General features: G+C 38.2%; 1 protein-coding gene across 2 annotated transcripts in view; it reads left to right on the top strand.

Annotated features, from left to right (window-relative positions):
* The window catches only part of HEATR5B (HEAT repeat containing 5B), a 56,165-nt gene that overhangs the window by 29,556 nt on the left and 2,365 nt on the right, over positions 1-24,244 (top strand). For both annotated transcript variants that reach the window (XM_030944414.1, XM_030944415.1), the window contains 13 exons: positions 397-636; positions 2,497-2,748; positions 4,709-4,890; positions 5,987-6,055; positions 8,213-8,392; positions 9,061-9,298; positions 9,938-10,198; positions 11,147-11,274; positions 11,460-11,604; positions 16,046-16,315; positions 18,203-18,427; positions 20,737-20,888; positions 23,808-24,021. In XM_030944414.1, coding sequence (XP_030800274.1) covers positions 397-636; positions 2,497-2,748; positions 4,709-4,890; positions 5,987-6,055; positions 8,213-8,392; positions 9,061-9,298; positions 9,938-10,198; positions 11,147-11,274; positions 11,460-11,604; positions 16,046-16,315; positions 18,203-18,427; positions 20,737-20,888; positions 23,808-24,021 — 2,556 coding nt within the window. The remainder of the gene's footprint in view (positions 1-396; positions 637-2,496; positions 2,749-4,708; positions 4,891-5,986; positions 6,056-8,212; positions 8,393-9,060; positions 9,299-9,937; positions 10,199-11,146; positions 11,275-11,459; positions 11,605-16,045; positions 16,316-18,202; positions 18,428-20,736; positions 20,889-23,807; positions 24,022-24,244) is intronic.

The following is a 24,244-nucleotide window of genomic DNA, read 5'->3' as shown; positions in this document are numbered from 1 at the left end:
GAAAATACGAGGCTCAACAATGTTGATCAGCACAGTCTTCACACAAATGTAGAATTGTGACCTTACTCAAATGATACCAGCGATGTCTGTCTCTGAGAAGAGTCTTTAGAGTCCAATACTGTTAGGTTTTTTACGAATTCATGGGCCATGTGCCTTGAAGAGAGGGGTTTTTTTTACTTTTTTAACTGATACTTGGAGGTGTTATTTGCCTTGCAGATGAAATTAATTGCTGTATTAGAAATCTTTCTAGTGTTGATTCAGAAAAATATCAGTATCATCTTGGTGATCTTTGAGCTATACACACACAGGTACACAATGACCAATTCAAGTCTGTTGCATCAAAGTTTAGAACTGAGTTCCTGATTTTAGAAAAGCTTTCTCATTCTCGCTTTGCAGACATGAATCCTTTTGCACCAGGGGCTGGCTCTCGGCGTGACACTCACTGCCGGCATCAGGGGGTTAATATAACAGAGACAGGCCTGGAGGGCGTCCTGTTCGGGATGCTGGATCGGGAGACTGATCGGAAACTGTGCTCAGATATCCATGACACTCTGGGACACATGCTCTCATCTCTGGCAGTGGAAAACCTTTCTCACTGGCTCATGCTTTGTAAGGATGTCCTTGCAGCTTCCAGTGGTAAGTGTTCTGTCTCATTCACATAAATGATGGTATGTCCTTAGCATTAGTGTGTTCTGGCAATATTGGTTTGGAGCTTCTCTTTTATCCTAGTTAAAATGCAGGTTATATTGTATACAGAATTTGATTGTAGTGCAATTAAACTGCCATAGAAAGAAGGAATTATCGATGTTATGTTTCAGAATATTGCTTGTAAAAGGAAAAAGTTAGCTGCTTGAAGTAGGATTTCCAATGGAGAAGAACGGTGTTTGTAAGTCTGACATTTCAGTATCTTAATGAAAGCAGACATCCTTTTTAGCCTGTATGCATCAGGGTTGTACAGAGAGAAGACCTCTGTACACATTCTGAGCTTTCTTTTATGAGGTTTCATGAATTACTGATGTGATGCTGGGTTACCATGGTGATGAAATTTTTGTTTGTTATTCAGCCTTGCAGATTTGTTTGCACAGATTTTGTCCTCTGAGACCTTATTCCTGTTTTTCAGCTTGTAGGATGGTTATGACGCAGAATCTGCTCATTTCCATTGCATTTATGCTTGTTTATTGGCATGTGTGAGTTCATCCTGAAGCTGTTTCTAAATGCTGCCAGCTTTACATTTACTGATGAGTAATGCTACCAATAATTTCTTTATGCAATGTGGTTACCACAAATCTGCCCAGTGAGAAAGACCTCATTTCCTGAGTTTTAAATTGGCATGGCTTTTTGTTATTTCATGTGGGATGGGTCTTAAAATTTTTACATGGTTGTCCAATTTCTTATTTATTTATTAGTAGGTGACATGTCTCAGAGAAAACCATATTTAAATGAATCTCTCAGGTGTATTGTAAGCCAGCAACTTCACTTTGATCTCCTATGATCCAGCTAACTGGCATATGACCAAAATGTGGTTTGCTTTTAAGCAGAGATTTACAAATCAGCCACATAAGGTCCTGGATGCCTTCTCAAAATGCTGTTGTTATGCATTAGCCTCATCCATGTTTGATTTGCCATAGCCTTTTTCTTTATTGAATGTCTTGGCCCTTCAGTTGCTTAAATTTAGACTTTCTGAGAAGCATGCCTTAGTTTCTAAGAAGCATGCATTGCAATAGTTTCCTTTAATTCTCTTCTAATTATTGCTGGGGTAATTTTTGTCACTGTTTTGGCATTTTGCTAATTTAGACCTTGTCATTGAGGATTTATGTTTTCATTTCTGAATAGCAAAAGTATTCGTGCATGTTTGGTGATGGATTTTTTGGTCCATGTTGGGCCTTTGGTTTTTTATGTAATCCCTGAAATAATTTTTATTTTCTGAAATGAAGTCTCTAACCTACACCTAGAGAAAATAATTTTTTGAATGTTAGTCACATTTTTGGGTACTATCAGTGGCCTGTTTGGCTGCATAGCTGTCCATGGCGTGGAACTTTGTAATTTTGTTTCAGTTTAACTTGCTTTTTTGTCTTCCACTTGAAGTGGGAGCTGAATAATTCAAAGCTAAGCTGATTCTTTTATTCTGAGCCTGATAATTCTTTTAATTCTGAGCCTTATCTTATTTATTGGCAATTTAATGGGTTAATTTACAGAACTGGGCAATTTAGATAGGGGATTCAGCTATAGTTGGTAACTGTGGAGAATTAATATTCACAGGAATTTATCTCATATCATGTAAGACAAATAAAGGGTAATTTAACCCAGAACAGAGGTGAAAACCATTTCTTTTAATGATACACTCTTGCTTTTGGACATTTGTCAAGTGTTTCTACAGAAGAATTAGTCTGTTCTGAATCTCAGTATAAGGAAAGGCTTGAGCTCATGTCCTTAACTGCCTTCTGTGGATTTTAACAGTGGCATGTTTTTCTTCCTTTTAATTGTTCCATGTCATAGACATGAGCACTGCTGCTCCCTTGGGAGGAGGGAAGGATGAGGAGTTGGAGAAGAAGGATGAGATGGATGATGACACAATGTTTACCACCTTGGGTGAAGAGGATAAGTCCAAGCCTTCTGTGGCACCTCGCTGGGCCACTCGCGTGTTTGCGGCAGACTGTCTGTGCCGGGTGATCATGCTGTGTGAGAATGCCAACAAGGCTCACTTCGACCTGGCACTGGCTCGTTCAGCCAGACTTAAAAACCCAAAAAGTAATTGCATGCTTTGGTTTTGTTCTTAATTTTTTTATTTTCATTTTGACACCTCTTTACAGCTTAAGATTACACAACCAAGAAAAAAAATAATAAGCACTTACTCTTTCATTCAGACGGTCAAAACCGAAGGAAATGCCCAGCAATAATCAATAAAACTGTGTCTTTACAACCACTCTAGTTACAGTACTGTGAGCACAAAGAGTGAGGTTTTCTGGAACATACCAGTTCTGAAAGACTGGTCTGCTTAAGGGGAAAAAAACCTTAGAGATGCAAGGGTTTTCTCAATTCTGAAACAGAAGCAATAAACTTCTAGCTAAGGGCAAGCTGGGAGTGTTTTCAGAGTTTAATGTAATGACAGCAATGAATTAAACTTGAGATTGTTTTAGCATCTCCAATCTAAAGAGATGGTAAAAAAGAAAAAAAGAAGGGATCAAGCTAGGTAATTATTGCCATGGCATTGGTTGCAGAAGGAGGGGGATGTGGGAGGGAGTTACAAAAAGACAGAGACTTTATAAGGTTTGTTCTTTTGGTATCCATGAGAGTGATAAATCTTAGTTTTCAAGCTCATGTTCCAAAGATAGTTTTATGAGTTAGAGGATCACAATTGAGAGGTCCTAGATGGCATAGTAGTTTTGTGAAGAAATGTTTTTCAGATGGTGTGAGGTGTCTGTCCTTGAGTTGTCCCCGTTTGTGGTTGTTTGGATTCACCTGTGTAGTGCTCATGAGGACTTTGTGTATGTAGGATGAATGCTGTGAGCATCCTAGAATGTGTGACATGAATGGATTTTGGTGTCTGTGTTGTTGAGGGTGTCTGGTATGATATGGAGAGTTATCAGGTCTTTGCCTGTTGTGCTTTAGTGCAGCCTGGTTCCAGCACTGTGCATTGCTTTTGTGAGAATCTGGTTTTTGACTTGATTTGAGGCCAAGACCACTGAAGACTAGGAAGGAGCAATTTCAGGAAAGTTTATTTTGTCGTGCCTTTGCATTACAAACAAAATAACGAAATAACTGCTGCTTATAGGGTCCTGCAGAGAATCGCGTATCATAATCTGGAAAATTTTATCTATTTATTTAAGCATTTATTTAAAGTGAATTTTGATGTGTTCGGTATCGTTGTAAAAAGGAAAACTCAGCAAAATTCTGTCCCCACCAAGTGCAGCTTCTAAAATGTTCAGATTTTACTATTGTCTCTGATGGTCTGAAAAAGTGCAGGCTTTATCACTGTATTTCAGTCTTTCTTTACTGATTCACCTCTGAAAAGTTTCAGCCACAAAAACATTTTCCTTTTCTACCTTGAGACTTGAAAATAGCTTAGGCAACTTATGGGTTTCATTAGTAACAGTGGATGTTGTTAAATAATTTATTTTCATGTTAGTTGTACAACATGTGGTAATTTCAAACTGAGAGTAAGAAAAGCAATAAAATGACTACCTAGAGAAGAATAATCCTTTCAGAAATGTTACCAAGCTATGTATTTTGCTTGTCTGCATGCTTACAGCCTTGCATGTGGTTTTTGGGAGGAGCACCAGAGGCATACTTGGATGTAGGTGTTGATATCAGCAGGGGTCACTGTAAGCATAGGACTTGAGCAGGAGCAGGAATTGCCATGAAGATTTTCTGTATGTTTGGGGGATCATTCAAATTAGCTTTACTAAATTTTTTAATATATTCTAAGCTACTTAGCCACATTTACATACTTCATTCTACACAATTTCTGTTCAGTTTTTAAGGTTGTCTTAGGAATAAAAGCCACAGAATCACTTTGTGGGGGGAGGCAAAGTGGAAAACAAGAAAGAAAACTAGGTTGCATTCTTTCCTGCTTCTTCCATGCATTAAATGTGGACCTTTGAAAACAAATAGGTAAAATTCATGCATGTCAATGAAGAAAATACTGCACGTATTCATCATGTTAGCTATCTTTTAAGTTACTGAATAGTTCTTTCTGTTTTGTTCTAAGATGACTTCTTGGTACTCCATCTCTCTGACCTTATCCGGATGGCATTCATGGCTGCCACAGACCACAGCAACCAGCTGCGCATGGCGGGGCTTCAGGCTCTCGAGGACATCATCAAGAAATTTGCATCCGTTCCCGAGCCAGAGTTTCCAGGCCATGTGATACTGGAGCAGTATCAGGCAAATGTGAGACCTCCTCCATAACTTCAGGAAATAGTGTATTTATGCCAATATGCCAGTATTAGCTTTGAGAACATTTTGTAATTTGAAAAAAAGCTGTGAGGAAATTCTTCTGTGTGTGAAAATGTGCTACAAAGACTCACTTACCTCTTCAAATTTTATTTTTGTATCTCATTCTATCTATTGTAATTTAGTAGCTAATAAAATTAAAATTCAGTAGGTTGAAAGCCAAATATTGTAAGTTACTTTTAATTTTTGGCAGAAGTGGCTATTAGTTTGTAGAACTAGGAATTGGAAAATATTTTTCACTCAATTTTAGATTTAATCTAATTAATCGGTTTTGGGAATTAGTGAATGTACTTCTGTTCAAAGAAAAACTACAAAAGTATATCAGTGGGAAGTGGGAAATTAAAGATTTATTTGGGGATATTATTGTGCCTTTTTTGTTGCATAGCTTAACTCTTTCACCCCTTTTGTTTTTACTCTGTCGTCAAGATCTTTCCAAATACTTCTAAAGGCAGACTTTCATCCTTTTCATTTCCTGCCTTTTTCTTCTTCCTACTGTAGTGCTGTAACCATTGCTTCTTTCTCTTGGACTTGGTTCCATTTGTTTCAGAAAAATATTGACATATAGCAACTGCCCCTAAAAGGCATTTTTCAGTCAGTATTTGTCACTTTGCAGACTTGATGCAAATCCAACCGTAAACATTTAACTTCACATTGCTGTTCCTTTGGACATCAAATTGTCATTGGCTTATTGATCCTTAACAGAAGTTGCGCCTGTGATACTGTAGTGATTAAAAGGATACTCATTAACATAGGGAAGATAATCCCACATATTTCACAAAGGTAGTTGAGACTTAAAAAGGCAATGGGGCAAGCAGGAAAAATGGTAGTTTAGGACTTTGTTGTTGTTGTTTAAAGACTGCTATTGCAAATGTTTGCTAGACAGCAAGGATAATTTTGGGATGTAACTACAATGCCAAATTTGGCAATTTTGTCTTGCTTGTTCTGTACTTGTCCTTGAGCCTTAAACAAGATGAGATAAACAACACTGTGTCCCTATTGTGGTTGGATTTTTAACGTTTCTTGTTATCAACAGGTTGGGGCTGCTCTGAGGCCAGCTTTTTCCCAAGATACACCATCTGATATAACTGCGAAGGCCTGTCAGGTACAGTGGAAAGCGTTCACATACTATAAGCAAAACTAATTTTCCTTCTCTTTGGAAGAAGGATGCAAAAGAGAAATAGCATCAAATGGCTGGAAGATGTTGTAAACTTTAGCTGTCATGTTTTTGCAACATCTTTTGAGGTTCCTAGTAATATATTTTGTTTCTCAGATGTGCAGAAGTCCTTTTAGAGAGCTACATCAAAAATGTATCTGGAACTAACTATGTCTACATATCAATCCTGCAAGGAAAAAAAAAGGAAAAAAACCCCTTTGCTTAATGAGACCAGTAGAAGTTTATTTATTGTTTTTCAGTCTTATCAGATATTTGGATTACTGACAATTACCTTTAAACACTAAACTTCTGTTCAGTTTAATGCTCTGTTTTAGAATTTAGAAGATCTGAGCATTCTCATTACAGTCATAGTAACAATTTGTCAGTGAAAGTTTGCTGAAAGATTTTTTTTTCTGAATGTGTGTGGGATTGTTTTCCTGCATATGATCTTGTGTACTGCCATTTAAATCAACTATCAGCAACATAGCTGTAGTAGTATGTGGTTTTCACAGCTAAAGAAACTACTGTTTAAACAGCAGTTTTGTTAGCTATGCAAACATTAGTTTTAAAAATAACTGTGTTTCTGAGTTCTGTTTAGTAAATTTGTGTCATCAGGAGTGTGCTTTTGTTTTGTTCTTTTACACTTCTAATTTTCAGTAAAACTTGCAAGGATTGCTCAATTACAGCATAACTTGGTATCTACTTGTAGGAAAAAATATGTTCATCCAGATTTACAGAATGTTTCTGCACGTTTAAATGAAGAGGCAGTTTGTGTGAAAACATTTGACATTCCTTATAACTTGTCAAAATCTTCTCTATTCACCCAATTTCAAAGCAGATGTGTTCACTTACAGGATCAAATGCTTGGAGATTAGGTTTGGATATTTAACTCTCTCTAGAAGTTACATGGACAGAGATGAGCTTCCCTGAAGGAGTTGGATGTTGTTAGAGTTTTATGTCATTAGTGAAACAGATGTTGACTTGCTCAGCAGCAGGATTGAAGCTGGTCTTATTCCTACTGTGAATGAAGAACAGTTTTGTGAGAAGTTTTCAACAGCTTTCTGCACCTGTTTGGGACACTTCTAGTGTTTGTGTTTAAGTTGTTTTTTTAAAATATGTCCATCATTCCAGACCATAAGAGTGTTCCTTCCCCAAAGGATTTCATGGAACTGGGTCTTTAAAAGCAAAATAAATAAATTTGAGAAAGGTCAAAAATGGCTTGTAAAAAAAGTTTGTAAAACCTGAACTGCTTGAGTTCTGTGAGTTTTTTTGCTTCTGATCCTCATCCTTATAGAATAATCTCCAGAATAAGAGCAACTCTTCTGAAAGAATTTGTCCCTTTTTCTCTTTGTCGAAAAGCAGCTGCACCAGAATTCTTCTATTGCCTGCATTAGATCCGGCATGAATGTGGCATTCATCCTCTGAAACAATGTATAGCATTAGTCAGGAGCAGCCAGTCTGTGTGATGTTTGTTATTTTAAGTACCTGTTTGGATCCATTTAATTCAAATGAAAAGTTGAGAGACACCCAACTGTCTGTCCACCATTGTGGACAGATTGTTCTAGGTATAGAACTGTGGGTTCCAAATCATAGCTCAATCTTTCAAATAATTTCTAGGTGTTTTCTTGACGTAAATAATTTGAAAACTTCCCACTAGTATGGAGCCTTTTGTATTGATTTGAGATGTTGAGGGTTTTAAAGATACACTGTTGTTGATTTCTGTCCAGTATGTTCTTCACAGAGAATGCAGTGACTCATTACCTGAATGATTTGACTAGACACTTGGGAACAGAATAAAAAAATTGTTACAACCTATTTATGGAGGATTGAAAAATTTTAAAAATATTTTCCATGTCTCTTAAGTTCTCTTGTAATATGCATTGCAAATACAGCCTTTGTAACCACTCACATGAGCAATTCTGTTGTCATGGCTGGGGATAAAAAAAAGGAAAACCTGATTTATTTGTCTTAAGCAGGAAGACAGTGGCTAAGTTTTCCTCTTGGTTGTTTTGGGTTTGGTTTTCTTACTAATTTTTTTTTGTTTTCATTTTTAAGGTTGTTGGGTTGTTTTGCTAGTTTAGAGTGATTCTAAACTTTGTTGTCTAGGTATGTAGCGCTTGGATAGGAAGTGGGGTTGTAAGTGACCTGAATGATCTTCGCCGAGTTCACAACCTTCTTGTCTCTTCCCTGGATAAAGTGCAAGCAGGAAAGGGATCTTCTAGCCAGCTTTACCGAGAGAGTGCAACTACTATGGAAAAACTGGCTGTTCTCAAAGCATGGGCTGAGGTAAGCCATGACCGTCAAATCTGCCAAAGTTTGGAAACATTTTACAGTGTAATAGCAGGCTCACACCTCATACTACCTGTACATGCCTTTCTCCTAACTTTTTTCAGTTCTACTCTGGGATGTTTTAAGCTCAGTATCTTTCTCTGCCCTTCTGTTGAGCCATAGTTACATTGAGGCTTGTTTGTTCTTTGTTTTGCTGCACTTTTCTGTGTAAAAATGCACACTCATACCATATCAGATTTTGAATTTCTTCCCATCTTACTGCTCTTAAACTTGAAAAAAAACCCCACAAACAAGAAAATAAAAAATCCTAAAAATCAAATAACCTTAAAATATATTTTGGGAAAATATTGCAGTTAGTTAACTAGCTAACCAGCTAGCTACTTAACACTGTCAAGTGTTTATAATTGACACATCTTTAGAAAGAAAGTGTGTGACCAGATTGTTTTAGGAAAGTCCCATTTATGAATCTAAGCATTATATATATACTGGTAGAAATAAAAGAAAGTATTTAAATAAAATGGAGTCGTGTTGAAAATCTCCTTTTTCCAGTAATTTTCTAGTGAATTTTATCCGCATGGAATCTGTTACATTCACATGGGAAAGGCTGCTGCTTTCCTTTCTTTTTAGAATCTCACAGCACACACTTTGACATGTTTTATTTCTAGGTGTATGTCGTTGCCATGAAAATTAAGAAAGAAGCAGAAACCAAACCCAAGCGTATTTCAAAGAGCACAGAGGAGGATGAGGATGATTTTGGTACCGTGGATGAGTTGCCACCGGACAGTTTGATAACGCTTGTACAACCTGAACTGCCGGCACTGAGCCGGCTCTGGTTGGCTGCTCTGAAAGATTACGCTCTTTTAACTCTACCGGCTGAGTTTGCTACCCAGCTTCCACCAGATGGTATGCACTGAAATTTCTTGTTGTGTTCTGCAAAACAGAAAGAAACTGTAGCTGGACATTCAGAATTATTCTGTAAATGATTTGGCATGCATATTTTTTATGCAAGTGATAGATTCCTACCTGACCATTTAATAGCAGTATTTTCTAACTTTGAATCTTCTTTCCTTCAATTTGAAATGAATATACTCTTTATTCAAATCACTGAGATCATTAAAACTATGTCCTTGTGGAATTAAGAGTACTTCTTCACCTCTTACACTTTAGTATCAAATGCAAAAAAATTTTGGTTGTATGAAAAACATAGCCCCTGAGATTAGAGCAGACACTGCTTTACACTATTTTACTGAATTAAGACTGAATGCTCTTTATGAAAAATGCTGCAAGATCTGATTACTGTGCTTGCCTTTCTTGCTCTCTTCTTACTGCTTTATTGAGACCAGCGCACTTTCTCATGACAGGTACTAATATTGCTGCTACACAAGGAGAGTTGGAATGTACTGCCACTAACAAGTATTATACCTGATTATGTTTGTGTCAAGCACACCCAGAATAAATATACTAACAAATTCTGAGTGCATGCTTTTTATCTGTTACTTGCAGAGAATCTTAGAATTTATCTTTGCTTTGTTAATTTAACAGGAGGAGCATTTTACACTCCAGAAACAATTGACACAGCTAGACTGCATTACCGAAACTCCTGGGCTCCCATCCTACATGCAGTGGCACTTTGGCTGAACAGTACAGGATTTAACGTGTCAGAGTCAACAGAAGAGACTGCTGCAGCAATGCCCAGTTCCCAGAAACGTGCTACATCCATTATGCTAAACCAGACACCTGGGACTCCACCTACCACTAAATCTTTGCCAGAAATAAACAAAGATAGAATGCATTTAATTTTGGGTAAGAGTTACAAGTTTAGAATTCAGTAGCAGCATGTTGTGGTATGAAACACTATGAAAATGAGAAAAGATACTTTGCTTGAAATCTGTGAAGTTTAAAATTCGTTACATGTCTGGACAGTAAAGTTTTGAAAATCTCTGTCTCATCCTCCCTCTCTTATCTCTCTACCTTCTGTGTTCTTTGTAGCTTTGACAGAATATTTGTCAGTGTGATTATTGTGATTTATGTAGTTGACTAAAATGAGTAGGAACTGTTGTACACTGTAGTATAATGCAGGTGATATAAAATGTTATGCTTCAAAGATGCAAAAGCTGTGAGCTTAATTGAAATACACACCCCTATAAAACACTGCTTAGTAGAGAGTGATATTTAGCAAGTCACATGGAGTAGCTTTTGCATCAGTTTTTCATCTGTGAGTAGCATTCACTGTTTCCCCTTTGTCATTACCTAACAGCTTTAAGAGGTGGATGTAATCTCTTATATTGAGGAATGCCAGAAGTTTGCTGAGATACAGACATTTAAATCTGGAATTAAGTGCCATATGTAGCAGATGAATATTGCTTGATTTTTGGAGCTTAACTTTATTTAGTTTGTCTTTACATCTAAAGGAGTTCAAGAAAATGAAACTCAATTTACAACTGAAGGATTCATATCTCTGACTTGCAGATCTTTAGAACAAAGTATGGATTTCTGTTCAGTAATCCTAAATTGCTTGTTGTCAATGTACATTATTTATCCTGCCAAATTTTGGGGAAGACATGATGCAGAAGAAGAAGAAGTGAATACAATTCTTGTGCATAGACTCTCTTTTAATTGAAAGGAAGAAGAATTGAGAAAAACAGCTGTCTTTTAAAGTTTTTAAGAACCTGCTATACTTACAAAAAAATTTAAATGAAAACTTGATTTTATGATGGTATGAACATTCTTTTTAACTATTGCTCTTTTCAGGTGTTAGCATACAGTTTCTGTGTTCCCCAAGACCTGAAGAGCCCGTAGAGCATGTTACATCTTGCTTACAAGCACTGCATACTTTATTGGATTCCCCTTGTGCCAGGATCCATATTGCAGAGGATCAGGTAATGTATGAACATGTTGTAACAATCAGCTTTTTCCAGGTCTTGGACTTTCATCAATGATGATTACAAGAGCTGTAATTATTTTTTGTGTGAGAAAATATTTGTTCATCATAAGCAAGTGACATAACAATTAGGAATTGTTTAGTCCTAATGAATGTTTTTCTGTGTATTTTGTTTCACTGCAGCTCCTTGGTGTTGAACTCTTGAGTGTGCTTCACCGACTCCTCCTGACCTGGGATCCTCCTTCAGTCCAGCTGCTGGTTACAGGAGTTGTCCAGCAGATAGTAAGAGCAGCTCAAGATTATTTGCAGGAAAAAAGGAACACGCTAAGTAAGATTCTGTAAACGTGGCTTGCTTTGCAGAGCAAAAGCAACAAATTTTCATATTGGGAAAGGAACTCAGTTGCATTAGACTATTGTTACACTTAGGAGGAAAATGCTGTGTATTCTACAAATAATTTTGGTTATGTCTATGATTATTACAGATAATTTGTTGCTGACTTCTTAACTCTTGTAATCTGTATTTTTTCTTCCTCTGATCATTCTCATTTCATGTCATGATTTTCAGTAATTTTTCTGGAGTAGGAGTGGTGGAAGTTATACCCAGCACACCCCTTATTAATACCTTGTTCAGTTTCCTTAATGTTTCTCTACTGACTGCCTCCTTAACACTTCATTTACCTTTTTTCTGAAGTTTAATGATTTAGCCAGCAGTACAGGGTATTGTGATGTGTCCCTGGCACAACTGACATCCGTGAGGTGAGTGAACTGCTCCTGAAACCAGTATGGAAAGTTGCCTGCCCAGGAGATCTTGCCAGGAAGATCTTGCACCTGGGTTCTTACTTCACTTATTGAGGGCACTCAGGGTGTGTCAGCTACCAGGATCTCTGGGAACGGGGTGTGCAACAGGAGCAAGGCAGTTGGCATGGAAAGTCATGCTCATGCTGCCCAGAAGTGCTGCTCAAGACTGTACAGGACTGCTGGAGTCAGCATAATGGTGGCAGTGGCATACAACAGTCTGCTGACTGAGGGACAATCACCTCTGCTACATCAGAGGTCTAATGACCAGTTTGAAATTCAGGTGAAAATGCTGATGTGCCTGTGCTCCAGAGGCTTGTCTGTGCAGCCATAGCTGGAAATGACATTGGTCTCACCTGTGAGACATGAAGGAAATGCTTGTGAAGGTGAGCAGAATCTGTGGTGTCGGGAAAGGTAAATGCAGGAATGAAATGTTCTTCAGAGGTCCTGCATGTGCAGGAGCTGAAGTCCCATGTTTCTCAGGAGAGACAGCCACAGACTATACTGGAATATGGCCCTGGAGGATGACACTTGCATGAAGGTGGTGGCTGCAATACTGTGACTTCCAGCAACAAAAGGCTCTATCTCCAGATATCCAATTGGAGAACACTGAGGGGGAAAGGAGCCAGCTGTCCTACTTTGACAGATCAGAACTGATAACACTGAATGAAAGTGAAGGGTGATACCAGTCAGGAGCTACAGGCTGCCTAATCAAGAAGGGAAGGTGAATGAAGCCATGTTAAACCAACCCAGAAAAGCATTCCAGTCAAGCTATAGGAGTCTCATGGAAGGCTTTTACCATCCAGTCATGTGCTGGAAGGGTGACACTGCTGGAGGCTAACACTCAGAAGTGTACAAAGCACAGACTTCTTCAGTCCAGATGCTGGACAGTCCAGATGAGGGATGAGGGTGGGGCTCAGTGGATTTGCTCTGCACTTATACAGAAGAAATGGTTACAAAGGTTAATGGTAGTTCTGGCTGTACCAGCTATGTGATAATGGAGGTCATAATTTCAAGGGAAAGAAAGAAAATGAGTAGCAGAGCAAAAGCTTTGGCTTGGCTTGTCAGACTTTGACTTGTTCAGGGAGCTTGTAGATGAGATCTTGTAGATGAAATTTTGTGGTAAACTTTCCTGAAGGGCAAAGGAAAGAGGGATTGTTCATCTTTGGTGACAAAATAAAGCTCATTCACAATGATCATGGCAGGAGGCTGACTTGGCTGAACAGGAGCTTCTGACTGAGCTCAAATGTGACATGGAAGTGCTTGGATGTTGGAAATGGAGCCAAACTGCCAAGGAAGACTACTGAAGTCTTCCTGAGTGTGGGGGAGTGGAATTGGGAAAGCACAATTTAGGTGGAGCTGAGACTGATGATGAATGTCCAGTGTGGCAAGAACAACTTTTATAGATATATTGTCAGCAGAGGAAATTTGGACCTGCTGCTGAATGGATTGGGTGATCTAATGACAAAACACACTAGAGGAAAAACTAAGGCACTGTTATCTTCTTGCTTCCCCCTCCTGTGTCTATGTCTAATGAACAAGCCTTGGGAGAGCAGGTGAGCATCCAGTTAGGGACTGCTCACAAAAAAGCCAGCCCTACCCTGGAACCAGATGTGATGCATCTGAGGGAGCTGGCTGATGACATGCTAAGTTTGTTCCAGTCACCTTTGTAAAGCTGTGGTGCTCAAGGAAGCTTTTCAATGAATGGCAAAAATGAAATGCTGTGACTTAACTTTGAGTAAGATTTGAGGTGGGGTTTGAGTGAACTTGCCAGTAAGCCTGCTGTGCTTGTTGAAAGGTTTTTGAGTAAATTTCTTTTGAAACCACTTCTTAGTACATGAAGTAGAAGAATGTGATTTGAAATAGCACGGACTTACTGAGGGCAATTAATGCCTCATCACCCTCTGTGATGAAATAACTGCCTTTGGAGGTGGAGTGGTGAATATTGTTTACTCAGACTTCTGCAAGGCTTTTGACCCAGTACTCTACAATATCATTGTCAAGTTGAGTGATGTGGACTGAAAAGTAGGAGAATAATTTGTTGGACTGCTGTGCTTGAATGGAGTTTGGTGATTCAAGTCTGACTGGAAGCTGGTTGCAACTGGTGTTCTTTAGAGATCAGTATTGAGTCTGCTACTGTTAAGCACACAGGACAGATAGGAGAGAGTGTACTCTCAGCAAATTTGTGGATGATACCAAACTGGGCAGGTGGTGGGTGTGCTGGAGGGTGGTGCTCCCTTTAGGGGAATTTTGAACTGCAGGTCTGAGAACCTGCTGAAGTTCAGCAAAGACAAATGCAAAATCCTGCATTTGGGGTGGAATGTGCATTGGTATAGGCTGATGGGCTGACAGATTGGATAGCAGATTTGCCAGAGGAGGAGTTGTGTGTGTGAATCTCTGGTGTGAAACCTGTGCAATGCTGACCTATGCAACCTCTGTTATTGGGCTGTGTTAGAAAAGACACCGGCATGTATCACATGCCAGTGTCTAGTTTTCTTTGCCCTTCCTCCTCATTCTGAGTAAGACAGCTGTTGACAAACATGAAGGAAGTTCAATGGAAGTCCACTAAGCTGCTTAGGGAGGTGAAGTGTGTGACCTGTGAGGAGAGGCTGAGAGAGCTGAACTAACTTAGTCTGCAGAAGAGAGGGTTAATATGGGATAGACTAGCAAACCCCCTTCTTAGAGGGGATTTAAAGACAAGGACAATCCAGAGTCTTCTGAAAGGCATGTGGTGGAAGGACAAGAGGCAATGTACACAAACTGCAGCAGTGGGAATCCAGATGGGATACCAGGAAAAATTAGTCACTGTGGGAGCGGTGAAGCAGAAGAGCAGGTGCCCAGGGATGTGGTATCTCTATGCTTGGAGATACTCAGCAGTCTGAAAGCTACTTTCTGAGGTACTTCCAGCAACCTCTTCCTTTTAAGAGAGAGTCTCTCTGTTCAATCATTCCTTTACCATTAAAAAAAAAATCTCAGATACACTGTTTCCATCTGTGCTAGGTAAATTAGTTTCCAAGAGGCGACCTGGGAAATAGTTCATTGATACCTGGTTAAGTTGGATAGGTCCGCCAGATTTTCTGTTACCTGAAAGAAGTGAAGTAAACCCCAGGGAGTATTCTCTTATTAAGGAAAATTACTATCTTAATCTGGCACAATGTACTGTTGATAGAAAAACCCCCAGCTGATAGCTTTTGTCCGCTTTCCATGTAAAAACAGGGAGAAAATTTTGCTGGAACTTGAGGAACCAGCATGAACAACTGAAAATGCAGGCTCTGTTCCTTCATATGAATTAATGGAATTGTTTACTGTCAGCCCAGTAAGCTGCTTTTTTCAGATTGATGAATGTGATAACAGTAGCAATCATTTAAATTCGTAGGAGCTCTATAGGGGTAGTTCAGGCCAGCTTTGCCTTACTGAATCTCTGTTGCTGTTTAATGGGAGAAGGAAAGACTGCAGCTGGCCAAGCTGCCATCAAAAGAGAGACTTTTTGAACTGAATACACTCAGCTGGACATAGACATAGAATCCTACAGTGCTTTTCTGTTCTCTTATTTCATAATCAATTTAGGCTAGAATAAGATTTTGTCAGAGTGGAACATTTAATTAATAGCTATTAAATTTAAAAAAAAATTGTCCTGGCTGTTTATTTGTCATTGGTTGCTGTTAATTTTATGATCATTTTTAAGAGAAGCAAGATAATTAGCTGTAGTTTTATTTTGTGCAAGACCACATTTGTTTTCTAGTTCCAGCATGATTTTTATTAAGTATTGTTGCAATCACAGTACTTCTAAGGCATTTTAAACCCCTTTAAATCATTCTAACTAAAACATTTATTCTGACATGAGCCATGTTTGTCCTATCTTACTGTAAAGCAACTTTTTCTTCTTGATTCTTAACTTCTTTGTGAAGAGTGTGTCATGTAATTTTTGGAGTGGCATCTAAACTGTCTCCTCAGACATTTCTTTCCTTTTTCAGATGAAGATGATAATGAAGAAAAAGAAAATCCTCTTGCTTTAGGAGAGGGAGGTGAGAGTGGTGGTCTTGTGCCTGGAAAATCTCTAGTTTTTGCAGCCATGGAGTTGCTGATGTTCATCCTAGTACGACACATGCCCCACCTGAGTTCAAAAGTGTCGGATTCTCCAAGTCACGTTGCTGCCAAATCCCACCTCTCTGAGGAAAGCGCTCGTCTTGTGGCTGCCACCGTTAATATTCTGTCTGACCTGCCTTCCCTGTGTTCTCCAGCAGGTAGGACACTCACAGGATATGTGTGAGTGCTAGCACAGTGAGGATATGATGCTAAAAAAAATGTAAATACATTGCTATGAATGCTTTAATTCATAGCATTAATAATATTTAGGTAATTAACTAAAGAAAATTCAGGCTTTTCCAGTGAGTAGCATAAAGGAACTTTGATTTTAAGTTTGCATGTGTGCTGCATATTTGCTGAGGAAATTAGCTCTGTGGACAAAGGCTGTAGGAGTTTCAATAACACAGTTAGATTTTAAGCCGCTGTACCAATCTGATTTCGTTGTTGGTTTTTTCCCCCCTTTTTTCATGCTTTTGAAACCTTTTGGGAAATTTTTAATCATATTGTTAAAGAACAAAGACATTCTGGAGATAATGAAATTCCTGAAAAGTTCATGAAAAGCAGCAGCTGTATGAAAAGACAATCCTACTGGGTGAAAAACAGCATAATTCATCTGTGGTACACTTGGCCTTGCAGCCGTTGGCTGTCAGTCATTCCCAATGTGATTATAAACTAAATGGAGCTTTCTTCTGCCCAGGAAGACTGTCACAAAGGATGTGTGTAAGCTGGGATAATTGCACTGAGTGAAGTTCATGGGTAAAGGACACAATTACATGGGAAGCTGTGCTCTTTGACTTTTGCTTTTTGGAGAGCAAATTGCTTGACTGTTGTCTCAAGAATCTTTTTCTTGAGATTGTTGTCCCAAGAGTCACCCATTCTTACAGATGAGACATTTTAAAGTTAGTTCCCTAATGAGATGCACTGCAAATAACATATTTGGACAAAGTTATGCTCTAAAGACAATATGGCTTGTCTTCAAACAGAAATTTTGTGAATTTGTGCCTTGCACTTTTTTAACGAACAACAGATTTTGAGTTGGAGTCATGTCCTGTTTTTATTTAATGCCTGATGTTTGCTTTGTTGGTTTTTTTTTTTGGTTTTTTTTTTGGTTTTTTTTGGTTTTTTTGTGTGGGTTTTTTTTTTTTTTTGAGAAGGTGATGGGAAAGAGGGTGGGCAAAAAGAGTAACAGTATTACTTCTCTGTTGTCTGGAGTGAGGGTGTTAGTTACTCCCAGCATTTGGCAAGCGGCCACTGCAAGTAGCTCAGAAATGACTACTAGTTTAAAGAGCAGTCCCTTCCTGTCATAATTGTTTCACTTCATGTGTTTATCCTCACAGCCTTCCCAGAAGTAGGAAAATGGCAGGATTTGGGTTTCCACAGATGTGGGAAAATGAAGCATAGAAGAGATATGGAAAGAGGCTTGACTGTCTGAAGTGATCTGTAGATTGATTTTGCATGCTTAAACCCAGCAGCGCTCTTCTTTCAGTCCTGTAGGGGCTTAAAGTCTGTCTGCATGTGTTATTGAAACTGCTACAGCCTTTGTCCGCGATTTGAGACACCCAAACCACTTCCTTTATTTGCTTCTGGTAAGGTGAGGCACACCACCTTACTCAGAAAGTGCAGTAACTTAGTTTGGATACTTGTTTCCAGACCTCTTATTTTTGCTGTTTATAAGACCCTAGTGACATGTAGATCCTTTTCTAAGGTTCTTAGCAATCTGGATGACATACCTTGTATCACATGCCATGTGGGACGAAGCTTTAATAGCTAAATCATCATTCCTGAATGTGAATTCCTGAAATGCTGACAGCAGCATTTCAATTGTTGGCTTGTATGACTTGTGTTATGATACACTTCAGTAGCACTGATGAATGAATTTGGTGATAAAATGGTGAATGCCACATATCACTTGTTACCTGAATTGCACTTTATCTCATCTCCTTTGTCTCCAACCATACGCATCCATATTGAGAAAGACAAAGAGCTTATCTACCACACTTTAAAAATTCTATTTTATCTTTTCTTTTTTTTTCCTTCTTTTTTAGGGTGTATGACAATCTTACCCACTATCCTATTTCTGATAACAAGGGTATTGAAAGAAACAGCAGTAAAGTCAGCAGACAATCAGGTCCTCCCTCCAGTCACTGCAGCTCTTCAAGGGATAAAAACTATTGTTACTCTTCCAACAGTCAAGACTGATGAAACTCAGAAACAATGGACAGGTCTTATCCGCAGCACTCTGGCATCTATCTTGGAAGACTCTCAGCCTGGTAAGTGGTTTCCCAGTGCAGGAGTTAAAATTTAAGAAAAACTAGTTTACTGTAATGAAAATGCAAGTATGGTATCTGCCTATAACTTAATGTAAGACCTGAATGAGCAAAACTCATCAGTTGCTTAACAATTTTATTGAAGAAAAGCACAACATTGACTTTAACAAAGTAGTTACATCTCAGGAATTCTCACTTCAGCTGTGTCTTTGGTCTGTCTTCTTTGACAGTGTTGATCATAACTTCCAGTTAGAAGTTTTCCCTTTTGCAATGCATCTGGCATCAGCCTCTCAGTTTTTATGCTGGCACAAGTCATTTAATCTTAATGACAGTCAGTGTTAAAGTGAATGAGTGGGAAGACAGCCACAGATAGTTGTGGAAAGGTTCATACTGGAGTAGGATACTCACAACACCGTTAAAAGCTTTCTTTGGTGAGAAAGAAATCCTGGCCAAAAAATCCCTGTTACTAACCAGCACAATGGTTACTGTCTCTTCAGACAACTGCAGACCACCTCTTATGGTTCACATACATGCTTTGCCTTGCCCTTGAAAAAAGTGAAAAAGATGTACAGTCTTAGCTGCATAGTTAGCAAAAGAGACACAAAGATTTGCCATTTGCATAGTGGTAGTCAGTGAGAAAAACATCCCATTGCATTGCCAAGGAGCCATTTGTAGAGAGTGAAGAGAGGCTTGAATGGAGTCACTCATGTGAGAGATGGGGAATGAGGAGGTAATTGCAAATGATTCTGGAATGTCCAAAGGGGGAGGATCACTAGGTTTGTGTTAACCAAGCCAAACTTCTAATTTGATTTGTCACATCAGCTCTTGTTTTCCAGCCTTTAGTTACTGTAGAGATTTCACAGGCCCTCTTTCCAGAAACATCACTGGCTGGAGACCTTTTTGCAGGCGTCAGAAATTTTTCTAGGTTCCTTGCAAGAGTGTGTGTTTTCCTTTCCAGTCTTCTGTGAAGTGTGATAGATCACAGACGCAAAAATCTAAGCAAGGTCCACTACATTCAATTTCAAACCTCATCATTCAATAAAATTCAAACTATGTAAATTTAAAATAATTTAAATAATTTAAGAAAAAATGTCACTTAAAATGCTTGGAGTATTTTTTTGAAGTGAGGTTTTACATTATGGCTAAGCCAGTTAAGTGACTAGCTGATATCTGTAAAGGGCAGGCATGCTGTTTTTCCTTTTTGCTGACTTAATATATGCTGTTTCTTTGTGCCTGTCAGGGGAGAGCAGAACCAGTGTGGCCAAACAGACCAGCAGAGCAGTGCTTTTAATATATAATAGTTTATATATACATATTTTTGTTCCTGTTGTGAATTCATGAATGAGATCTGTGAAGACAGAACTTATACCAGGAAAAAAAAATTGTGACAATGGCAAATACAGGCTATTTGAAAGGCAGGATAGGTTAAAGTAGGACTGTTCCTGTTGGTGACAATTGGCTGTCAGATCAACCAGTCTGTTCTGTGAAACCTCATGTTAAGTAAAAGTTGTTGCCATGCTGGATATCTATTTCTTACTTTGCTGTATCAGCTGAAGATAATAATTTTAAAAAGTGAAGTAGACCTTTAATGGGGAAAAGATCTAAAAATATCTTTTTTCCTCTTGTTTACACACTGAAAACAAAAAGCATGACTTGATCTGAGAAAGTGGGTGGTGATGCTTTCCTTGATACTTAAGTTTCAGAAAGATTGACTTAAAACAACTGTTAAAACAACTTTTAGAATAGAGTTGCTCAGATTTTTGTCAGTCACAGTCAACAATGATACTATAATAAGTAAATGCATATGCAGTTGCGAATAATTTCAAGTACATATGTCACAGACATTTCTTTTATGAAAAATCCTCTCTCAGGATTTTTCCTGCTGAAGCTGAGAGTTTCAGCAACAAGATGTAAACAATAGATTGTCTGCTGCTGTGGAATGCAACAAGGAGATCTGTGATTAGTTCTGGTGTGGATGTTTTAGTTCAGTGACTAGTCACAGCAGAGCTAGCTCTGAGAGTCTGTCAAGGCCAGCTTGTGTGTTATCATTCTTTACTTTTCTTAGCTTAAGTTAGCAGCTTCTAGAACTCTCCTTTCCTTTTCTTTTTTAGTATAGTATAGTATAATAAATCAAGCCTTCTGTAATGGAGTCAAAGATCTCGTCTCTTCCTTCACCCCAAGAACCCTTGTGACCACCGTCACATACATATATTTCCTCTTTATGAGTTTTATCTGTGTTCACTGGATTTTACTAAATAAATGCTAAAGCCTTTTTGGAATAAGCTAACAGCATGTTCGCTTTTGTTTTTCAGAAGCCTCTAAACCTATTCTTGATGAAGTAAGCATACTTACAGCTATTGCTCTCTTCCTCTTGTCTGCAAGCACTGAAATAATTGGAGTGCAGTCTTTACAAAATGGATGTATGAACAGATTTAGAAGTGCATTGAATTCTTCTGATCCTTGGGTAAGATCATGTTATAGGGATGTGAGTGACATGCAGCCAGCAGAAACTAATTGTGATATATTTAACACATTTCCTCAGTGTTTTGTGATGCCTTTACTTCAGGGACAGGTACTGCTGTCAGGATAACTAGAATTTTCAACAATGCATTATTGAAACTCATGAGCAAAATAATCCAAACTTAGTGCTTCTAGATAAAGTGTTCATGGCCTTGTGCCAGGCTCTTGAGTTCAGCTTTTTAAAAGGCAAAACCAGTTTCTGGTATATGAAGTTTTATCAGATGAAAAGGTTGGTAAACATAGAGGGGTGACATTTTAACATTAGTGTTGATCTTTTATAATACAAACTAAACCATTTTTTCCATAGATAAAATTACAGCCCACATTTCTGATCAATTTTATATTTGTTTGTGCAAAACCTGTGCTTATTTTGTGTGTTCATACAAAACTCAGTTTGGGAGCAAAAATATAATTTTGTGGGCACCGTCAGAATGTCTATATATCATGATTCATTTGTTTCATAATTTCACTTCTGCCCTTTGGCATGCCTTTGTGAAATGCCTTCTGAATTACTTTGTCATTGAGGAGGAAAGTTAAAAAAGTTGTAGGCTGGTTTGGGTCAAGCAGACTAATGCACTGTATGGATAGTTAAGCTTAACTTTTCCAGCCATGTATGTATCAGTTTGAGTGGGTATACAAATCTGCAGGTGGGAGCTAAGGAGAAAAATCTGTGATGTTTCCACAAGCAAACACTGCACGGATTCCTGAGAAGAAAAACACACAAAAAATGCGGATGCAGTCACAGTGAGGATTTAAAATCATGTTTGGACTGATAATTCTCCATAACAGGACAGGTGTTCTCCAGGATGAACATAAAATTCAGTTGATTCTGCAGCCTGACTCTGGATGGAAAGCTACTTAGAATTTTATTGTGCAAGTGGAAATGTCAGTTGTATTAAGTGAAACTTTAATGTCGTACTGTCTCTGAGCTCTGTATAAACACACGAACAGCGAGAGAGAAGTACGTGGTTGCCCATTACCCTGCTGGAAAGCTGCCCATCAGCTGGAACTTACCACTATTTTTGTAACACACAGAGCAAGTTTGGAGAGCAGCCAAATGGTGTCCACTCTCTTCTCACCAATGGGCAGAGCAAATACTCTGTAATACTTGTGTGTTCATTCTGGCTTTTTAAATGTAAAATATTCCTTGTTGCAGTCAGTGACGAGACACCTGTTTGTAATAAAAGCATGATAGTGATTGCACTGAGTGCATTGAACTGATTAAGGAGAAGACTCTTCCAAAGAAACTACTGATGCCTTAAAAGAAATACAGGAGTATTTTTGAAACTATTACCACATGAAAAGGTCAAATATCATGTATAGTAATAACCAGAAGTCTGGTGAGCTCAATTCCCTTTTGTTCCAACAAGATAACTCAGTTGAGAGATCCAAGTCTTTCAACGCACATGAGAGTGTGACTCTTATGCTTTGAAGAAGCTCTGATTTTACCTTTCAGGAGTTTTTGTAGACTTCCAGGAATGCACAATGGTCCAAAGTTTTGTATTACACAGTTCAAAGGAAAAAAAACTTGGATGAAATTCTGCTGTCAGATGCAGTCATAAAACTCTTTTGAAATATGATTGCATTTAAGAAAATACTTCTACTCCTTATTTCAAAGGTTAATCTAATCATCTTTAACAGCTAATAAGGAATGAAGTTTAAAGAAAGACAGAAAAGGAAGAGAATTATTTGTAACAATATGGAAGGATAGAGGTAAAATTTGTTGAGAAGGTCAGAGATGATGGTAAGGCATTAAGGAAAAACGTTCTTCTGTGGAGCTCTGTTACAAAGCATACAAATTATATGAGAACTGTTATTATTTCAGACCTTAAATATTGAATTGTATAGAAAACCTGCAGCTGTATTCTATTGAATTAACAGTAATATGAGCTTGTAACTCATATTTTATTACCAGTAGTTTTTATAATCTATGACTTTTATTCAATATTTTTATTTATATATTTGTATTTCCACTAGTCCCTGGATCTCCTCACAGATCATTTTGTTCAGTAATACTTCCTCTAGAACATTTCTGTTCAGCATGTGCTCAATAACTCATCCTGTTTGGACTTGAGTGCAGTTAGAAAACACGTGCAATGTTTTATTCTCACATTTGTTGTGAGGCTTCACCTTTTCAAAAATGCTGGGTTATTTGTGGTGGATTTTGGAGGAAGATCTTTGTACGCCCCCAAAAATGTATTCATAAATTCATCTGAACAAGATCATCAGTGGGTCATTTTCCCAAACCTTGGCTTTAATAATCTCTGCTTTCCACAGGGAGGGAGGAGGATAAAAAATAAAATAGAGGAATGACAAGGAGGGCATTCTGTGATCAGCTCATATAGTCCTAGGCTACTACCAGCACAAAATGGAGAATGAGAAGCAAGGATGGAAAGGCCTGACACTTTTGGCTACAGCCTTGGCTTGTATTAGAACAATAAGATCACTTTGTTCTGAGTCATTTTTATGGGCAGTGTTGCCTTTCTGGAATTGGAATAGCATATCACGATTTTGAAGATTAAGTTACTGTTAGAGCTGGGAATTCTGAGACCTAAAGATGCAGTTCACTGTGAACTGGTGTGACTGACTGGTGTGATATTAACTATGTCTTTATTTTCTCAGGGTTTATGTTGTTACTGCTACTTAGTACCTGCATGTTCTTTCTAATTGTCCTTCCTTTTATTGAACACTGGGCTAATACTGCTTTATTAGCAGGGCTGTGTTGCTTCTTTCCTCTTACTTAATATGTTTTCTTCCCATTTAGTAGTCTTTTTATTTATTTAATCAGAGATAACAGAGTTTATTATATTCACTGAATTAACAAATAACTTTGAGGACAATGTATTTATCTTGATTTGATTAGGTTCAAGCCAAATGTTACCAGCTTCTGCTTTCTGTGTTCCAACACACCAATCGTGCCCTGTCCACTCCATATATTCATTCACTGGCCCCTGTCATGGTTGAGAAGTTGAAAGCTGTGGAAAGGAGCCGCCCAAACAACAATCTGGAGCTTTTAGCAGTCCAGGAAGGAATTAAAGTCCTGGAAACGTTGGTTGCCCTTGGTGAGGAGCAGAATAGTAAGTATTTAGGTTTTCTAGAGAAATGAGTAATGCTAAAATAGAATATTGAACATTAGAAATGTTGCAGTTAGGAACTCAATGGCATAATCACAAATGGACTATGTGTGCAACATGCTTTTGTAATTGCAGTGATTGAACTTTTGTATACATGAACTTGCATAGCATATACAGCATGATATGCTGTGACCTTTGCATTTCTGGTGATTGCAGGAAAAAAATT

The sequence above is a fragment of the Camarhynchus parvulus genome, chromosome 3 (genome assembly GCF_901933205.1).
Source record: "Camarhynchus parvulus chromosome 3, STF_HiC, whole genome shotgun sequence".
In the NCBI taxonomy this organism is placed as follows: Eukaryota; Metazoa; Chordata; class Aves; order Passeriformes; family Thraupidae; genus Camarhynchus; species Camarhynchus parvulus.
This window is presented reverse-complemented; position numbering and strand designations above follow the sequence as displayed.